This window comes from Embiotoca jacksoni, unplaced genomic scaffold, assembly GCF_022577435.1.
Source record: "Embiotoca jacksoni isolate LCO1_2020_lvr unplaced genomic scaffold, fEmbJac1.0.p SCAF_3, whole genome shotgun sequence".
Lineage (NCBI taxonomy): Eukaryota > Metazoa > Chordata > Actinopteri > Embiotocidae > Embiotoca > Embiotoca jacksoni.
The window spans coordinates 13,760,247-13,776,005 of NW_027185381.1; the positions used below are offsets into that span (position 1 = coordinate 13,760,247).

General features: G+C 41.1%; 1 protein-coding gene across 1 annotated transcript; it reads left to right on the top strand.

Moving 5' to 3' along the window:
- The first annotated feature begins 844 nt into the window (after positions 1 to 844).
- Positions 845 to 10,014, top strand: LOC138206255 (circadian-associated transcriptional repressor). The gene is made up of 6 exons (XM_069162832.1): positions 845 to 974; positions 3,327 to 3,792; positions 4,142 to 4,217; positions 4,905 to 4,983; positions 6,802 to 6,928; positions 8,397 to 10,014. The coding sequence occupies exons 2-6, from the start codon at positions 3,367 to 3,369 to the stop codon at positions 8,781 to 8,783; spliced, it is 1,095 nt and encodes a 364-aa protein (XP_069018933.1). The 5' UTR covers positions 845 to 974; positions 3,327 to 3,366; the 3' UTR covers positions 8,784 to 10,014.
- Positions 10,015 to 15,759: the final 5,745 nt, after the last annotated feature.

The following is a 15,759-nucleotide window of genomic DNA, read 5'->3' on the forward strand; positions in this document are numbered from 1 at the left end:
ATATTGAACACTATTATTGTTTCACCACAGTTTTGCTTGTAAAAATCTAATTTTGGTGTATTTGGCTTTTGAAGAAGAGCTACATGAAACCATTAATAATGAATTTGATTATTATTCATGCTAATGTATCACTCACAATTGAGAGACCTCTCATAACTCATGTAAACGATGTACATTTACTTGAGTACAATTTTGAACATGATTCTGTTTAAATGTACTTTAAGGGGGAAATATACATTTTACATTACATTACAAAACCATTTTAATTAATTATGATACATCGTTATTGATACCTAAATGTATAAAATAGCTTTGCCAGTATGCTCTGGAACATTTAAAATGCAGGACTTTAACTCAAAATCATGAAAGTAGTTTTTCCACAACTGATACATTTATTTCACAATTATTTTACAGACCAAATGACCAGACAGTGCCCACTTAAAATACCATCTGTTGAAGTGCCCTTGAGCAAACTCCATCACAGTTGTTCCTGAAAGTGCTGACTGCGCCTTTACCAGGCCCGCTCAGCGCATTGACATGCCTCGAGTCAGGCATCATCATCCCGATGATATAACGAGGAAGAATGCCTGTAGAATGACCAAAGCCAGCCCTGGATTGACTTTGCGCCCAGCTGCTGAAATGAAACCGATCCGCGTGTCCACGTGTTTGTGTCATTTCCATGTCATTTGCATATGTAAACCGGCCTCGCCTATTGGACCGCAGTTGCACTCAGCGGAGAAGCCGATTTGTCAGTCGGGCTCGCTGGAGGAGCGAATGGGAGTGCTGCTGCGCGCTAATCCCGCCCTCCCAGACACGTTGCCTTGGGAGAAGCAACACGGGCCCGATCGCTGGCTGCACTCCCTCCCCGCTCACACGCCGCACGTTCAGCACATCAGCTGCTCTCTGCCCGACAGTCCTGCTGGATTTACCACTGAACAAAGGACGAGTACGACCAGCCGCTCCATCCTGGGAAGGTAGGCAGTCTCCACATCTCATTTTCAATCCTCAGACAAACCGATTCTCTGTGCGTGTGTGTCTCTTCGAAAGTCTGAGATAATCTTATTTTTTTTAAGATCATCCAAAGGAATTTGACACTGACTTGATGATAGCAAAAAAAAAAACAAAAAAAAAAAAACAGGCAGTTATTGGGTGTTGAAGGATGAATTATATGATAGGACAGTTAAGGCGTGACTATTAGTCTCTCCTTGTCTGCGTCTTTGGTTTTATTTAATCTAACATTGCATGCTGCCAAATTTAAAACTGATGAGGAAGTCTATTGTGTCTGTTACCCAACTGATCTGAACCTGCGTTCAGGCGGATAGATCCGATCATTCACATTATCGCTTTTCTCTCCTTTATGGTGGAAGTTAGTGATGTTTTGACCTCTGAATTATTATCATTTAAAAAAAAGTATTCTCATATAATTCAGGCATCAGGGTGTAGGTGTTAAGTGTTGTGCATCTCTATTTAGGTGCCCCACCTACACAGGTAGATGGAGACGTGAGATCACGCAGGCTAACTGTTGTTTTATATGTTTTTTAAATGTCACACTCTAATTTGATTTAAAAAAAAATAAAACACGGTGTAAACAGCCGGCAGCTATATGGATTTTTATCATAGAAACGACTGTGGGCCTGTGAGTTGTAGCTATTCAAAGGCCCGGGACAAGTGAGTATTTGGACAAGCCTGGCATGTGTCTGTTGTTTTATTAACAGAATCAAATCAAACAAGTCATGGCTCTCAGCTGTACTGAAAATACACGTAATGCCTTTTTATTTAAGAAGAGACAGAATGATAGCCTGCCTTTTCTCAGACACTGTACTGGTTTGCCTTCTTATAGAAAAACATAAATATCTGACTTAGAAGATTAACTCATTTTAGGAAGTAATGAGATATATTTAACACATAGGCACTGTAGGTATTATATAACACAAAAGTTAGATAACGGACGCTTTGCATAGACATTGCAATAGCTTGGATGGAGATAAAAGGTCCTTTCTGACCTATCTGAATGGCCACAGTGTGTTACTTAATGCTCTTGTGGTGTTTGTTTAATTTTAAATACCTTTCTGGAGTTGGATATTAATATACTGCTTTAAAATATGTGTTAACTCTGGTTAATTGTGGTCTCTGTTCCCCAGGAGCCATTCCAAGAATCCTGCTATCATAAAAAAAAAAACAACAACAGTGAAATATTTATGTGGTTGTTTTTTTTGTTTGTTTGTTTGTGTTATGTTCAGTGAATCGTTAAATCTCTGCTCCACCCTCCTCTGCAACAATAAGATCAGAAGGCACTTATCCTGAGGCAAAGAACCAGGGAGCAATTAACTCCTCTTTCCTCAAATTTCACAGGAAATGAGGGACATGGCAGACGTCAAGCTTTCAAACACCAAAAATAATCGGCTGTGCTGAAAATGCCGTTCACACTTCCTTTCTGCACTAATCACTGAGCAAACATGTTGGAAGATCCTTCGAGCAAATCTAGTATCTGTGTGGGGGCATTTGGTCGGATGGACTTTTCATTCACGAGGCACTGTTCTGCTGTGAACACACAAGAGCTGCAGCCTCCCATTTTGTGAAACCCTTTTTTTTTTTTTCTTTTTTCTCAACCCCACAAGTGTCACTTGTGCCGATGGGAGGTCTGCAGTCTTTTGAGGTACTGGTCGCCATGGTGGCAGATCCCCCCCCCCCATTGAATAAACAAGCTAACAATGTTTATGAATGAATGTGGTGGTGGCAGCTGGCAGCCCAGCTGATAGAGGCCGAGTGAGGGAAAAATACACCTCCGACTGTAAAATGTAGCTGTGTGTTTGTGTGTGTGTGTGTGTGTGTGTGTGTGTGTGTGTGTGTGTGTGTGTGTGTGTGTGTGTGTGTGTGTGTGTGACGTCAAGACGTGGTGGAGGTTAACAATGACGATGGTTCAGAGAGACGAGGATTTTAGCCCCTCAGTGTTTGATGGCAGCGCAGGATTGTTTGGTGTTTGCTTTTGATGTTTGCCGGCCCGTGTTTACTGGCTCAGGTGTCGCATCTGCAAAACAAACAGGTCATTGTGGTCTCAACAACTGTGGTCTCACTGCCACCATCTGCTCCCGAGTCTCTTGCCTTTATTCACGTCTGCTTGGCTGGAGATGCCGTGTTTCCGTGGACGTTTTCTATCCAGACCAACCTGCAGTGTTTGCTCAAGGACACTGCAGTGGGTTATTTTGTCTGTACGGCTTGAAATGATTGCTTTTTAGCTGCTTTCTCTCGTCCTTATCACGGTGATCACTGTGTTGTTGCAATATAGTAACCATGACTCTCTCTCTCTGTCTCTGTCTCTCTGTTAGGTCAGTGATGGTCAGTGCTAGTTAGAGCCTGCAGCTGAGGATGTCTGCTACAGATTCGGACAACTCCATTGACTGGCTGGCTAGTGACAATGAGGAAAACGAGAGCGAACAGGAGTCTGACTGTACCAGAAAGCACAGCCAGACAGAAGCTCCTCCGTCCCCCGGCGCCCCCCTACACCTGGGCCCGTCTGACAGCAGCTGCCGCCGGAGCATCGAGTTGAAGGAGGGCGAGACTAACTGGAGCGAGGTCAGGGAGGTTTCCAGCCGGGGATCTCCCGGCCGCATGGAGAAACGGGACAGAGGCAGTGCCACCGGACTGTGTAGAACACAGCAAGGAGAAAAACTGAATGGCAAAAGCACGCAGCAAGCACTGAAGAGACCTCGCAGCTTCGCGGAGGAGGAGGAGTGCAAAGAACGGCAGCTCATTTCCAACGCATCAGAGAAAGACCGGATTTTTCGCACTAAGGTGAGGACCTCTGTGACTCATGTCTGCTTCCCACAGGAGGTGGTTGACAGTGTCAGCAAAACTAGAGCGTGCCCCTTCACCCAGATCGACTCCCCTGCTGATTTTTACCGAACGCCTCATGCATGGCGTTTCCAGTAAAGATGACCCTCACCTGTTCCCACAGAGGGAGTAGTAGTTATGCTTTTCTCAAGAACTAGAGTCACTCTGTCCTAAGCCAGTCAGTCATCCAGAACATGTTGATCAACTTCTGTATTAAAATGAGGAGCACTTTGTGAAAGCTGGTTTGATGTCAGCTTTTTAAATGAACGTTTTATCACCTGCCTACAAATAAATCTGTTATCATTTTCAGTGCATGGAGCTCCAATGCTACATTCATCCTCTCTCATCAATCTTGAATGGCCTTCGTTCAGGGAGATACAAAGAAAGTAAGTCACTCCTTTCATGTTTGTGCTATGAATCTGAACAAATTATTACAATTTAACACAACAGTTTCTCAGTCTACATCTCTGTGTGTCTCTCTTTGCTCCTGTCTTTCTTCTCTCTCAGAGAAAAACAATAGACTGAATAGACAGTCTTTGTGGCATACGTGTCCCTGAGATTTGAGAGTGAGATGTCCAAAATATGTATTGTTGTAGGACTATCAAGCAACCACAAGTATTCCCTGTGAACGTGTGTGCATATGTTGGTCTATTATAATGGAGCTCAATTTGGGTAAAAGTTCACTCAGCAGTCACACTGTTTGACAATCCATTTAAGAGATACATTTGTATTTTTATTTTTCCCATCGAGATCAAGAAATGTCTCACTTCACACTCCCCTGTAAACTTTGCTTGACGGAGGTGATTGGGAGCATATTATACTAAAGTCTCAAGTCTCAAGTGAAGCAGGCATTATATGGGTCGCCGGAAGACACGGCACCATGTTCAGATAAGCTCTGAAACTGCTTAGTTTGGTCGAACCCAAACCTTGTCTGACCCAACACTTCCCATCTACAGAAAGCAGGGAGTCTGTTCCTCCGCACACGCGTTTCACACAACCCATCTGCCGCACAGACTCAGCCCTGCTGTCAACACAGTTCATGTGGCTAATGCTAAAACGTTCTTCTTTTCCAGGACTCAGCAGTTTCCAGGAGAGCGTGGCCATGGACAGGATTCAGAGGATCATGGGTGTTCTGCAGAACCCCTACATGGGGTAAGTGTCCTCAGTGTGACCCACATACCGTTCTACATGTAACAATCGTAGTCAGTATTTCCCCATGTATGTGTCTATTTTTGTAGATCATTTATATATAAGCTGAGGAACATGTGCGCTCCATACAGCCTAGAAAACCTGTATCTCTTAAATGCTATCGTCCACTGAGGTTGTTTCAAACCTGGATCAGAATTACGGCTTCAATACATCCCCCCCTACCCCCCAACGTACAATTACAAGTGCTAGAAATGCAGCTTTTCTATCTGCGGGTCAAAGTGGTCTCCATTATGTGTCTGACACATGGCTCACAGCAGGTTGCTGCTACCCCCACACGTTCAGGATAAATTTACTGCAGATATGGCTGGGTCTCACTGTAGCTGGGCATCTTGTTAAAAATGTATCAGGCTCCACAGGGGGAGCAGCACACTTGTGTCTGCTTGATTAGCTCTCCACTGGCCAGACAGTATAATGGAGTATGATATCACACCCTTTAAAGGAGAAAGTCTCTCTCCTTGAAATGTTTGATGAAGCTGCCATTTTCAGGCTCATTTCATATATTTACGCACTAACTAATATGGTTAAAATATATATCACAATATAAATAAGACAATGTTTTGATGAAACATGAAATGACAATAAATAAACTCCAGTGCAAGATTAAAAAAAAAAAAAAAAAAAAAAAAAAAAAAAAGCCTCACATAGCTAATAATTATGAAAAATTTTCAGAGCCCAGTGTTAGATCTTAAAATTGCTAGTTTTGTCAAACTGCCTGTTAAAAGCTCGACAGGGTTTTATATCCAGTCATATAAAAGCAGAGAGTTGTCACATTTGAGAAGCTGGAACCAGTGATCAGCTTTTGTCTTTAGTTGATTGAATAACCAAAAAAGTAAACATAATCATTTTAGAGCTAAATTGAACAGCACAATTTTCCAGAACAATAGCACCTCGCGACCATATCAACACGATATGATCACACCGGACATCTGATACGTATACGGGACGCAATATTTGTCTTGGCGGGCAGTCAGAGGCTTTGCGTCAAGGTGTACTGATACAAGACAAAGTGCTGCTGAGTCTGGCACGGCCTAATTAGAGCCCTCACCCACCAGCTGCTGCCTTCATGTGGGAGACAAAGAGTGGGTGTGGCAGCCTCCCTGCAGACAGCCGGGCAGAGGCTGGAAGGTGGACTAAAACCCCTCCCCTCCGTCCTTCCCTGTGCCTGCTCTGTGTTTGCCAGCTGGCAGCCCCTGCAGCAACACAATGGTAGATAAGATCAAAGTGACTTTTTTAGCAGTCACTGTTGCAGATAATCTTTCACGTGAATTTAACATGCTCTGAATGGAATATAGCAGGAAGGTTCCTGATCATATGACACCGGCTAATCCCTGCTCACCATCTGGTTTTGACGGGTGGGGAGTTTATGTGACGCTGACTGTGCCCACCTCCAATCCAAACTGCATCGACTATTTAATTTTCAATGTGATGCTGTCGGAGGCCGTTGCGGCTTTGGTGTTTATATTTAGAGGCGAGGAGAACTATTATACATCAGGCCACGTGTGAGCGCAAAACATGTGAGAAATGTACTTCAGACAATTCCCCCCCCACACACACACACACATGGAGCACAGGCTTTGCTGAGTGAGTTGATGTGTTCACGAGCTGTTCAAGATTGCATATTTCCTGTGAGCTTGATGGAGATATAATGTTTCAGAGAAGGGGGTGGCAAGATTTTTGGTAGATTACTCATTCATGCACAATAGCTTGAGTAAATATTTTTAATTCTCTCTGTTTCTTTCTCCTTACTCTCCTACTTCTCAGGGAGAAATATATCAGTATCATTCTTAAAATGGAGGAAATGCTGAAGAGCTGGTTCCCCAATGTTAAACTCCAAGACCAACTTGCTGTCACCCAGACAGAGGAAGCTGCTCCTGCCAAGAAACTGAAGGTAAGGTTATAAAAAAAATAATTAAAAAAAAAAAAAAGAAAAAAAAGCAGAAGTGTTGCGTAAGAGCTCTTCGGTTAGAGGAGGCCTGCTGCCAGGAACATATGGTGACGACGCGGTGAAGGAGCAACTAAAATATCTATTATTATTTAATCACAGGTCTGGGACAGGGAAAGGAGGATTAAAAGCTATTTTTACTTAGGTATTACTGCAGTCTCAGGTTTGCTAAGAACAATGACAGAGGAGAAAAGGTAATTTTGGAGGAGTGTCCCTAAGGGGATAAGAAAGGTCAGAACATTCCTTTGCATTTAATTGGTAAGGATTTATTTCTGTGGCTAATCTTGACACCCTCCCATAACCTGGAATTTCATGCTCCATTTTATTTTTCCAGTCACCACAAATAAACAGTTTTTTTTTCATTTTGGAAGTGGTCATGCTGTTAATATTACTGCTATATTCAGTATTTTTTTTATAACAAAAATGAAGTAAATTGCCATTTGTACTGTGAAATAAATATAGTGACAAATGCACAGATTTATTACTAGCTTTTGCTCTTCTTGGCTCAGTGCACTTCATCTTCTTTCAGCTCACTGTTTTGGTGTTATGTTTTCAACTTTACTGGTTTTGGCTAAAAGTCTCTTTTACTAGCTTTGCTTTCCAAAACAGAGAAAGTGGGCTGCGACTATGTGCCCAGCATCAAATGGCATACAGACAAAGTTAGCATCTGGCCTTTAGCAGCAACTCGCATTTTGCAGCTAAAGGTAGCAAAACAGAGCTAAAAGTGAATATTGAACTGAAATGTATTTGGTACCCAATAACAACACAACTGCAAATGAATGCTAATGTGTACTTTATGTTGGGTTTGTAGGCAGGCAACCTAGCTGTTTTTTGAGGTGATGATTGGCATTGTCCCTATGTGGCCAAACATTTTTATTTTTATTTATTTTATTTTTTGTGTGCGATTATAGCATCGGTTTGTTTGTATATAATATATATAGATATATAATGTACTGTATATACTGTGCATTTTATATTTTATATTTATATTTTTTACTGCTATTTACTGCTATTTTATTGCTTTTCTATTATTCTATTCTATTCTATTCTATTCTATTATTTATTCTATTATTTCTATTATTATCTTATTGCTTCTGTATGCTGCTGTAGCGAAAAAATTTCCCCTCGGGGATTAATAAAGTAAATACTTACCTACCTACCTACCTTTCTGTGTGTATAAAAACAAGAAAATCTCTCTTCTTTTTTTTTTTTTTTTTTTTACCTTTTCATCCTCCGGTCCTCAGTCAGATTTAATCAAATAAAATGTTAGGCCAATATATGCAGATGAAAATGGGCATTCTATGCAAACTCATAACTGTCTCATTCACAGTTTTACTGATCAATAGGAACTCTCACTAAATACTACATTTCTTAACAATTTACCCTAATCTGTGTCTCCATCTCTGATCAACAGCTATCTCCAGTGACCACCGCTGCAGCAGTGAGCCCTGTCCCTGTCAGTGATCCTCCCGCCGGCGCCAAAGCCCTGAGAGTCACCAACCTCACTCCTCCTGGAGCCTACTCCGCCAATAACCTGAAGTGGCTCCACACGTCACCCATCTGCTCCCCCACAGCAGAGCAGGCCCAGGCTGGTCCCAGGCACCTGCTGTTCACCAGAGACCTAACGCAGGACAGCGCTGTGTCCTCCAGCACAGACAGCCACATTAAGACAGACTCTGCGCCCAGAGGCCCCCCGCCGGGCAAAATCAACGCACCCTGTCTAGAGAGGCTCCTTAAATCAACAGACAGCATCATCACACGCAAGGGGACGGGGGGTTTGATGGACAGCAGCTGGTCCTAGTCCTTACAGAGGGCTGGGCGTCCAGCTGTAAGCGGCGCGCAGCCCAGCCTCGCCTTGCCCACCCTGCCGGGAGCCACTCGGCTCGCTTAGCTCATTCCAGCCTTCAGGAGAGATGGGAGCCTTCAAAAGGGATGTCACAGATTCCTCTTTAATGTGGAAGGAGTATCGACAAACACGTTGTACTCTCTGTATGGCAATGTGCCCTCTCTGACAGGACAAGTGTCTGCTTTAGTTCCCTTTTGTTGACTTATCTTTGTTTTTGTTTGCACTCTTGAATAGCATGTGTGAGAGTTGGAAGGATAGATTTCACATGCCGAGATAACCCGAGCAAGTATTTTCACACCTGAATTGTTCCCACTGGCTTGTAGATGTAATAATACAGTTTGAGTATATCTGTAAAACTGCCATTGTTCCTGAAAGGGAAATAAGCGCAGGAGAAGTTTGTGCTGGAAGGAGGTATTTTCAGATATCCAGACATGTCAGTGGTCTACATATTGTTGTGATGAAAATGTGGGTGAAATGTGACGTTGCCCCCCCTCCCCTTCCCCCCCATGACTCCACTCTTAAGTTTATTGATGTGACTGTTACTCATTTGTATTCTTTATAAATAAGTCTTTTGGTACAACTGTTCTACCTCAGTGAGCACCACGTCACGGTAAGTGAGTAGGAATGTGAACACTATGCTCAAAGTCTGGACACCTCACCAGATCTGCAGTGAGCCAAACGGCCTCTGACAGCGAGGTCCATAGTGCAAGTCGCCCTGCTTGTACAAACAGAGGATGCTCTCTCCATGGGGATGCTCTCGTGGCCTGACTGGTGCCATTGTAAAGAATGTCAACTGCAGATTTCTTTTCTGAGTCTCCCAGTAGAAGGCAAACAGTGCCTGTAATGTCAAGCTGTGCCTGTACGCCGGTTTAATAAAGAGAGAGAACCATTTAGGAATACCTGCTCCTCTGTGGGATGTACAAATCAGGAATTCTCACTCTCCTGCCATTTTCCTGTATTGAGTAAATTATTCAGATCTTGCCAACTACTTTCTGTGGTGGAGTAGAACAATTACCATTTTATTTTGCCACAGACCTGGATAGTATGTTAGACCAGCAGAGAGGGACACGGTATTTGTCTGTGTAAATCTTACAGAAAGGTTGTCAATTTACCCTGAAAAGTGGCCTTTATAGTGTGAAATTTTATACTTTCAAAATAAATGTGGTTATATTTGTTTGATGCAAAATGGCTGTAGATTATTTTGTTGTGAATTTTCTTAAAACAGATTGGTAAAGCATAGAAACGGTGGTTGCTCAAAGCATTTTTGCTGTTAATTTACCCTAGATTCCTAACGATAGGAAGCTTTTCAATGTTGAATTTGTTAAGATTACAGCCTATATTTACTACTTTGTTCACTCACCTTTATGTTGAGTGAAATGTTACCACTCTGCAGTAACCCTAAAGGCTTGTTTGAAAGACACAAGCCATCTGTGTCAGCACAAAGAACCAATGAAAAAGCGCCGTCTGAGTCTCAGCAGCTCAATTATGCATCAAAGAAAGGGTGCTTTCTGATTTATATCACAGTTGGACCAATTATTGGGCAAGTCGACAGGGAAAACTCAAAGGGGGCTTATTTCCGGAGAGAATTATTTGATTCATTGTTTGTAAAGCTGGGTGTCATTTTCAGTACCTCAGTTCTAGCGCACTAACAAAGTAAAATTTCTGCTTTTACAGGAATACATGGACTTGTTTAATACATGGCTCAGTATCACTTCACATTTCGTAGAAAGTGTTGCGACTGTGTGGTTTCACATGCCTGTAGACAAACCACACAGCAAAGGGTCCAGTTATACACTAACCTGTCAGTACAAGAATGAAAAAACGAGACAATTATAACTGCGTTATATATATAAAGAGTTAAGTCCAATTCTAAAGTCTTTCATGATTAAACACAATCTGATCTTCTGCGTGGCGCTGCACTCTGAGCTTAGCTTCTAAGAAACTACCTACATTGGCAACAGACAAACACAGTTCCTGCCAACAACAATGCAAAAAGAAACTTCAAAAAAAGCTGCCATCTGTAGGTGAAAAGGTAAACATCAAGAGTTTCGTTGGTCTGCTAAAAGATCCCAAAATACCTGCAAAACACAACTGCACTGTAGTCACTTTCTTTTGTGACACAGTCTTAGACTTTAAACATTTTTGTGAAACCACCAACTGTAGATTCTGTTTCAGTCAGCTCATGCCCGACCCATTTTTTCTCATGTCAGCCTGTCAGTTAGAGCATGTTGTATTCACACCGGTCCTGAAAACAGACGTTTGTGGGAAACCTGCGTCCTGGAAAACAATTAGTCAGGAAATGAAAGAGATTAAATGTGGTAGAGATCTTTAACTCCTTTAATTTGTGTTCTTTTGACTTACTCAGTAAAGTCACGTGTCTCTTTTTCCAGTCTAAAAGGGTTGATTGGGTCGATTACCCACGCTGCATTGTGTTGCTGCCCCAGATCCCATCTCCCAGGGAAAGGCTAATGGTCTGGACTCACGTGCACAGACGACCTGACAGCATCCATGTCCAACGGTAGCTGGCACAGATCAGCTCTGAAAGCGGAAGTTGTTATGAATGATAGGAAGAGCTGCATCAACAGAGGCACCTTTCTCATAGAGCTCTCCAAGGGAGTTTGACTGACTCACATTGTGCAGTGACAAGGCTGCAAACAGTGAACATGTGATGTGATGGGGAGTAGCACAGAAAACAAAGGGCAAGTTATATAAATGTAATCACACAAAAAAAAGATGATCGAGATAAATATGTTCTGTTTGGGTGCAATATGACAGAAACGTGAGGTCTTGAAGGATTCGAGGACATGCTCTGAAATCTAAATCTAATATTTTTTTTTTATTGCAGAATACTTCTCATATTTTGATCAATTTTAAAATACTTGTAATAATTGTGAAATATACCCAAATAAGGAATATTCTGCCTTACTGGTGGTTTGTGAACCTAAAAAAGGTAAGTAATAAGTGCACAAAATAAAGCAAATATCAGAATACCTCATTTATTCAACTGTGTTCAACTACGTGTTACCTGGTAACATTATAGATCATTATGGACAAGAAATTATATTGCTTTCAGTTGTAAAGGGTCACAGGGGTTAATGCTTTACAAAATGAATTGATGTGTGAGGTTTTTTTGTCCAGGCGGCAGTAAATACAAAGACTACTCATTAATGGAGCAGCAGAGATGGGAGCCTTTTGTTAAAAGCATCCAAAGGGGAGTGGGAGAGAAAAAAGGCAGGAGGACAGGTCTGCAGTTTCAGTTGCAAAATGCTGAAAGGAATAATAAATAGGCCTTCATTCCCCCCCCCCCCCTCCCTCCCCAGTTTATTGGAAATTGGCCTTGATTTGAGCTCCAGCTGAGTGTGAAATGACAGCTTGAATCGCAGGCAAGGAGGCGGTGTTTCATTCTGCTGTAGTTATTTATATTTACTGTATTTATGGTCTTCCCAGACAGAAAGAGGCAGATGTGGTGTGTGTGTGTGTGTGAAGTCTCTAACTACCCAATCAGGAAGTGATACTGTAAGGTACATCATGTCACACTGGATGCTTTTAAAAAAAAAAAAGGACTAATTACATCTGTGCAGGTGGTGAATAAAGGGTAGATATTTGAAGCATTTCCGCGACAGAGACTTTAAAAATCTTCCACCTGTACAGCATCAGTCAGACCTTACAGTTACATACAGTTTGAGTTGATGCTCACCACGGCTCTTATTCACTCTATAAAACTACAATTTTAAAAGGGAGTCACATCACACAGTCATCTCAAATATAACTTAATTACATGTTGTGACCAAAACTGATTGAAACCAAATTGTAACCTCTATTATTAAATTCAGATGCTCAAATGTATGATGCTAGTGTGAACATAAAGACCCAAACGACAACAACGACAACAACAAACATGGATTGAATTGATAATTTACAGGTTTTCAGAAAAGCAGGAGTTGTACGAGAGAGAACAGCATGCTCAGAACATTTTGAGTCTTTGCCCGAGCCTGTCGCACAGTTTGATCCCTGCAAAGCAAGGAATGGCCTCATGATGTTATTATGAAGTGCAGCTGATTCATTCACACTCCACAGAGATAATGGTCTCATTTGTCAGAGAGCTGAGCACCTTTAATTAAGGGACCTGTGAACCTAAAATATCCCCTGCTCAATTATTAGAAGAGCAGGTTATACAAATGATTAAACAGCCGCAGCTATCTATAACTGCTTTTCTCTGAGAAGGTCATCAGTTTGGCATCAACACTCAGGGTTGTGGTTTGCAGACACACCAGGGAAGTCCAGCCAGTCTTTGTCTTAGCTTTGGCTCTCTGCAGAAACATGGCATTTTATTTTTTGTTGTTTGTTTTTTGCAAAACAACTAACATATTTGTATAGTTATATATAGGATATTGATATGAATTATTTAGCTGCTGTTTTCTCCTGAAATTGCAGTGGGAATACTCTTGTCTCCAGAGCCTAATGATCACTGATAGAGACAGAAAGGGCCTTTGCAATTCAATAAAGTGTGATTGATTTTGTCATCTCCAACAGGTTATGCTCAGCTCTTTTAGGAGAAGGAACAATGTTCAAAGAGCACCATTCTGCGTGGGTTTTTCCAGCAGCATTGATACTGGATTTCTATTTAGATACCAGCTTTTGGTTATTTGAAATGACAAAAGCCAAATGGTGAACTGCACCTGCACAGGAAGCTGACATGAATAGTGTGTGAAAAAGGCGAACATGATGTAAGGGCTAGATCACACATAAGTAGTTGTCAAGGAGGCTGTTATGTGGCTGATAAATGCTTCACGGTGCGAGCTCATAGCAGAAATGATTAGGTTCATACAGGAGAACATGAAGCATTTCATCTGATCATGAATGATCACTGTTTAACAATATGATGAAACAGATTTTTTTTAAATATATGATTAAATTCAGCAACTTAAATATTTCGTCATAAAGCTTCATGATTCATTTGTCTTCAGTTTTTTGAGATGTGGACCTTCAGTGCCACAGAGATTCATTATGTGAGCAAGGCATCATCAGGCCGTGACACCACCAGCATCCACATATTGCCAGCTAATTACCTGCACTTACTCTTGTTGCAGAGGAGCACAACTGATTCTCGTGGGCTTTTGGTCTAGTCGGAAGATGCAAACTACCCTTTAAAAGAACAAATGAGACATGTTTTAGTCCAGTGCATCTGGGAATTTGTGACTCTTGGGAACTCCTTTGGGGGGTATGTGTATTCTGTGTGGACCTTAATTTCTTCAAAAACATGTCCCGACACATGTCACAGAAGGGAAAGTGGACATTATAGCATTATATGGTGGGAATGGATGTATAATGGACCACAACACCTTTAACAACCACTTCACACAATTGTTTTTTGACAAGAAGCTTGAATTGGCCTGTAAAAAATGGTATTTGGGCTAATCATTTTGAAAATGTATGAAAATGGAACACGCTGTACACCATGTTCACAATATAATAATACTACTACTCCTTTCAAAACATCGTCCCGAGGCAAGAAACTTACATAAGTCAGCTTTTTTAGATTGTCAGTCTTCTAGCTGCAAAACACAGCCTTGATGAAAAGGTCAGTCAGTCAGATGACAGGATTTGCGTTAAAGGGAACAAATCATTCTCTGTATCTTAATGAGTAACACTTGTCACCTCCCTTTGGTCTAATTGTGCAGGTACCAGCGATCCAGATCGCTAAGGATGAAGCACAGAGGAGAATGAGATCACCAACACAGACATGCCACTCACCGACATATCAAGAGCACGGAGCCTAAATATGGCCCCCCCCTCTCATTAAGTCTCATTTCCAAGAATAGGGGGCAGACTGTGCTCTTGTAGGTATGAATAATGGAAGCAGCCTCGAGGAGCTCATTTCCAGAGAGTGATCATCACACTAAAGTATGGCCTAATGATCACACAGATAAAGTGAGAGGCTGACATTCATGATTAATACCCTCAGGTCTGTCTCCAGAGCTACGCAGCCTCTGCCGTCAGATCTTCTAAGCGCTCTGTTCACTGAGCACACAGCATCAGGAGCACCTCTTACAAAGCCAGCTGTAACATCAAATGTATTATACTGATAACTACACAAAAATAAACAGGGATTTGTAATATATTCATGTGACATATAGTTGTTTGCTATAAATATATGACAAACCCATTTAAAACATTATAGGAGCAATTGGTGGTGCTGTTTTATACCACAAATTGCAGAATTAATCTGTAGATATTCATACTTACAACTAATATTTTGCTTTCTATATGGGTAAAAAAAAAAAAAGACATACAGACACACCTTTATATAGACATAAAATAAGACATACCTATATTTATACCATAAATGCTTTTCTAAGTATACAATTTATCACTTGATATGACTTCCCGTTTGCTTGTTTCTTTGTCTTCACGCTTTGTTGATGAGATATTTACAATAAAAACTAGTTCATTGTCTACCCTTGATCTATGAACATGAAGTGATCATATATATATATATATATATTTATTTTTTTATTTTTTTATTTTTTTCCTTTACTTAAGCTAATTTTCAAGTCTGTCTGTCTGCAATTTTTTTTCTTGTGAGGAATCATTTCTTTTCGGTTACTTCTACTATTGATGTTACTTTAGATGTTCTTCTTTTTCCCACTAGGTGGCGTCATTGTAAAAGAAAAAAAACAACAATATATCACTAAAATGATACTTGATCTGACTAAACTTAAATTTTTCCACATAAAGCCTGCATGTAATGATCTCAAAAGTCTCAAAGGAGTGGGAATATTATTCTAATTAATTTTCAGCAGAGATTCAGCTGCCATAAAAGCAGAAATATTTAAGTCTGGAAAACAATTATCATATGAATTATGAGTGTATCAGACTGCATTTTAGAGTTAAATTATGATTTTATGCATCACCATGGCACCTCATTTCA

What these genes read in the sequence shown, in the direction of transcription:
- LOC138206255 (XM_069162832.1), top strand. Translation starts at nt 3,367, where the DNA reads ATGTCTGCTACAGATTCGGACAACTCCATTGACTGGCTGGCTAGTGAC. An exon ending in TTCAGGGAGATACAAAGAAA is followed by an intron (nt 4,218 to 4,904) that starts GTAAGTCACTCC and finishes CTTCTTTTCCAG; the next exon opens with GACTCAGCAGTTTCCAGGAG. An exon ending in CTGCAGAACCCCTACATGGG is followed by an intron (nt 4,984 to 6,801) that starts GTAAGTGTCCTC and finishes CCTACTTCTCAG; the next exon opens with GGAGAAATATATCAGTATCA.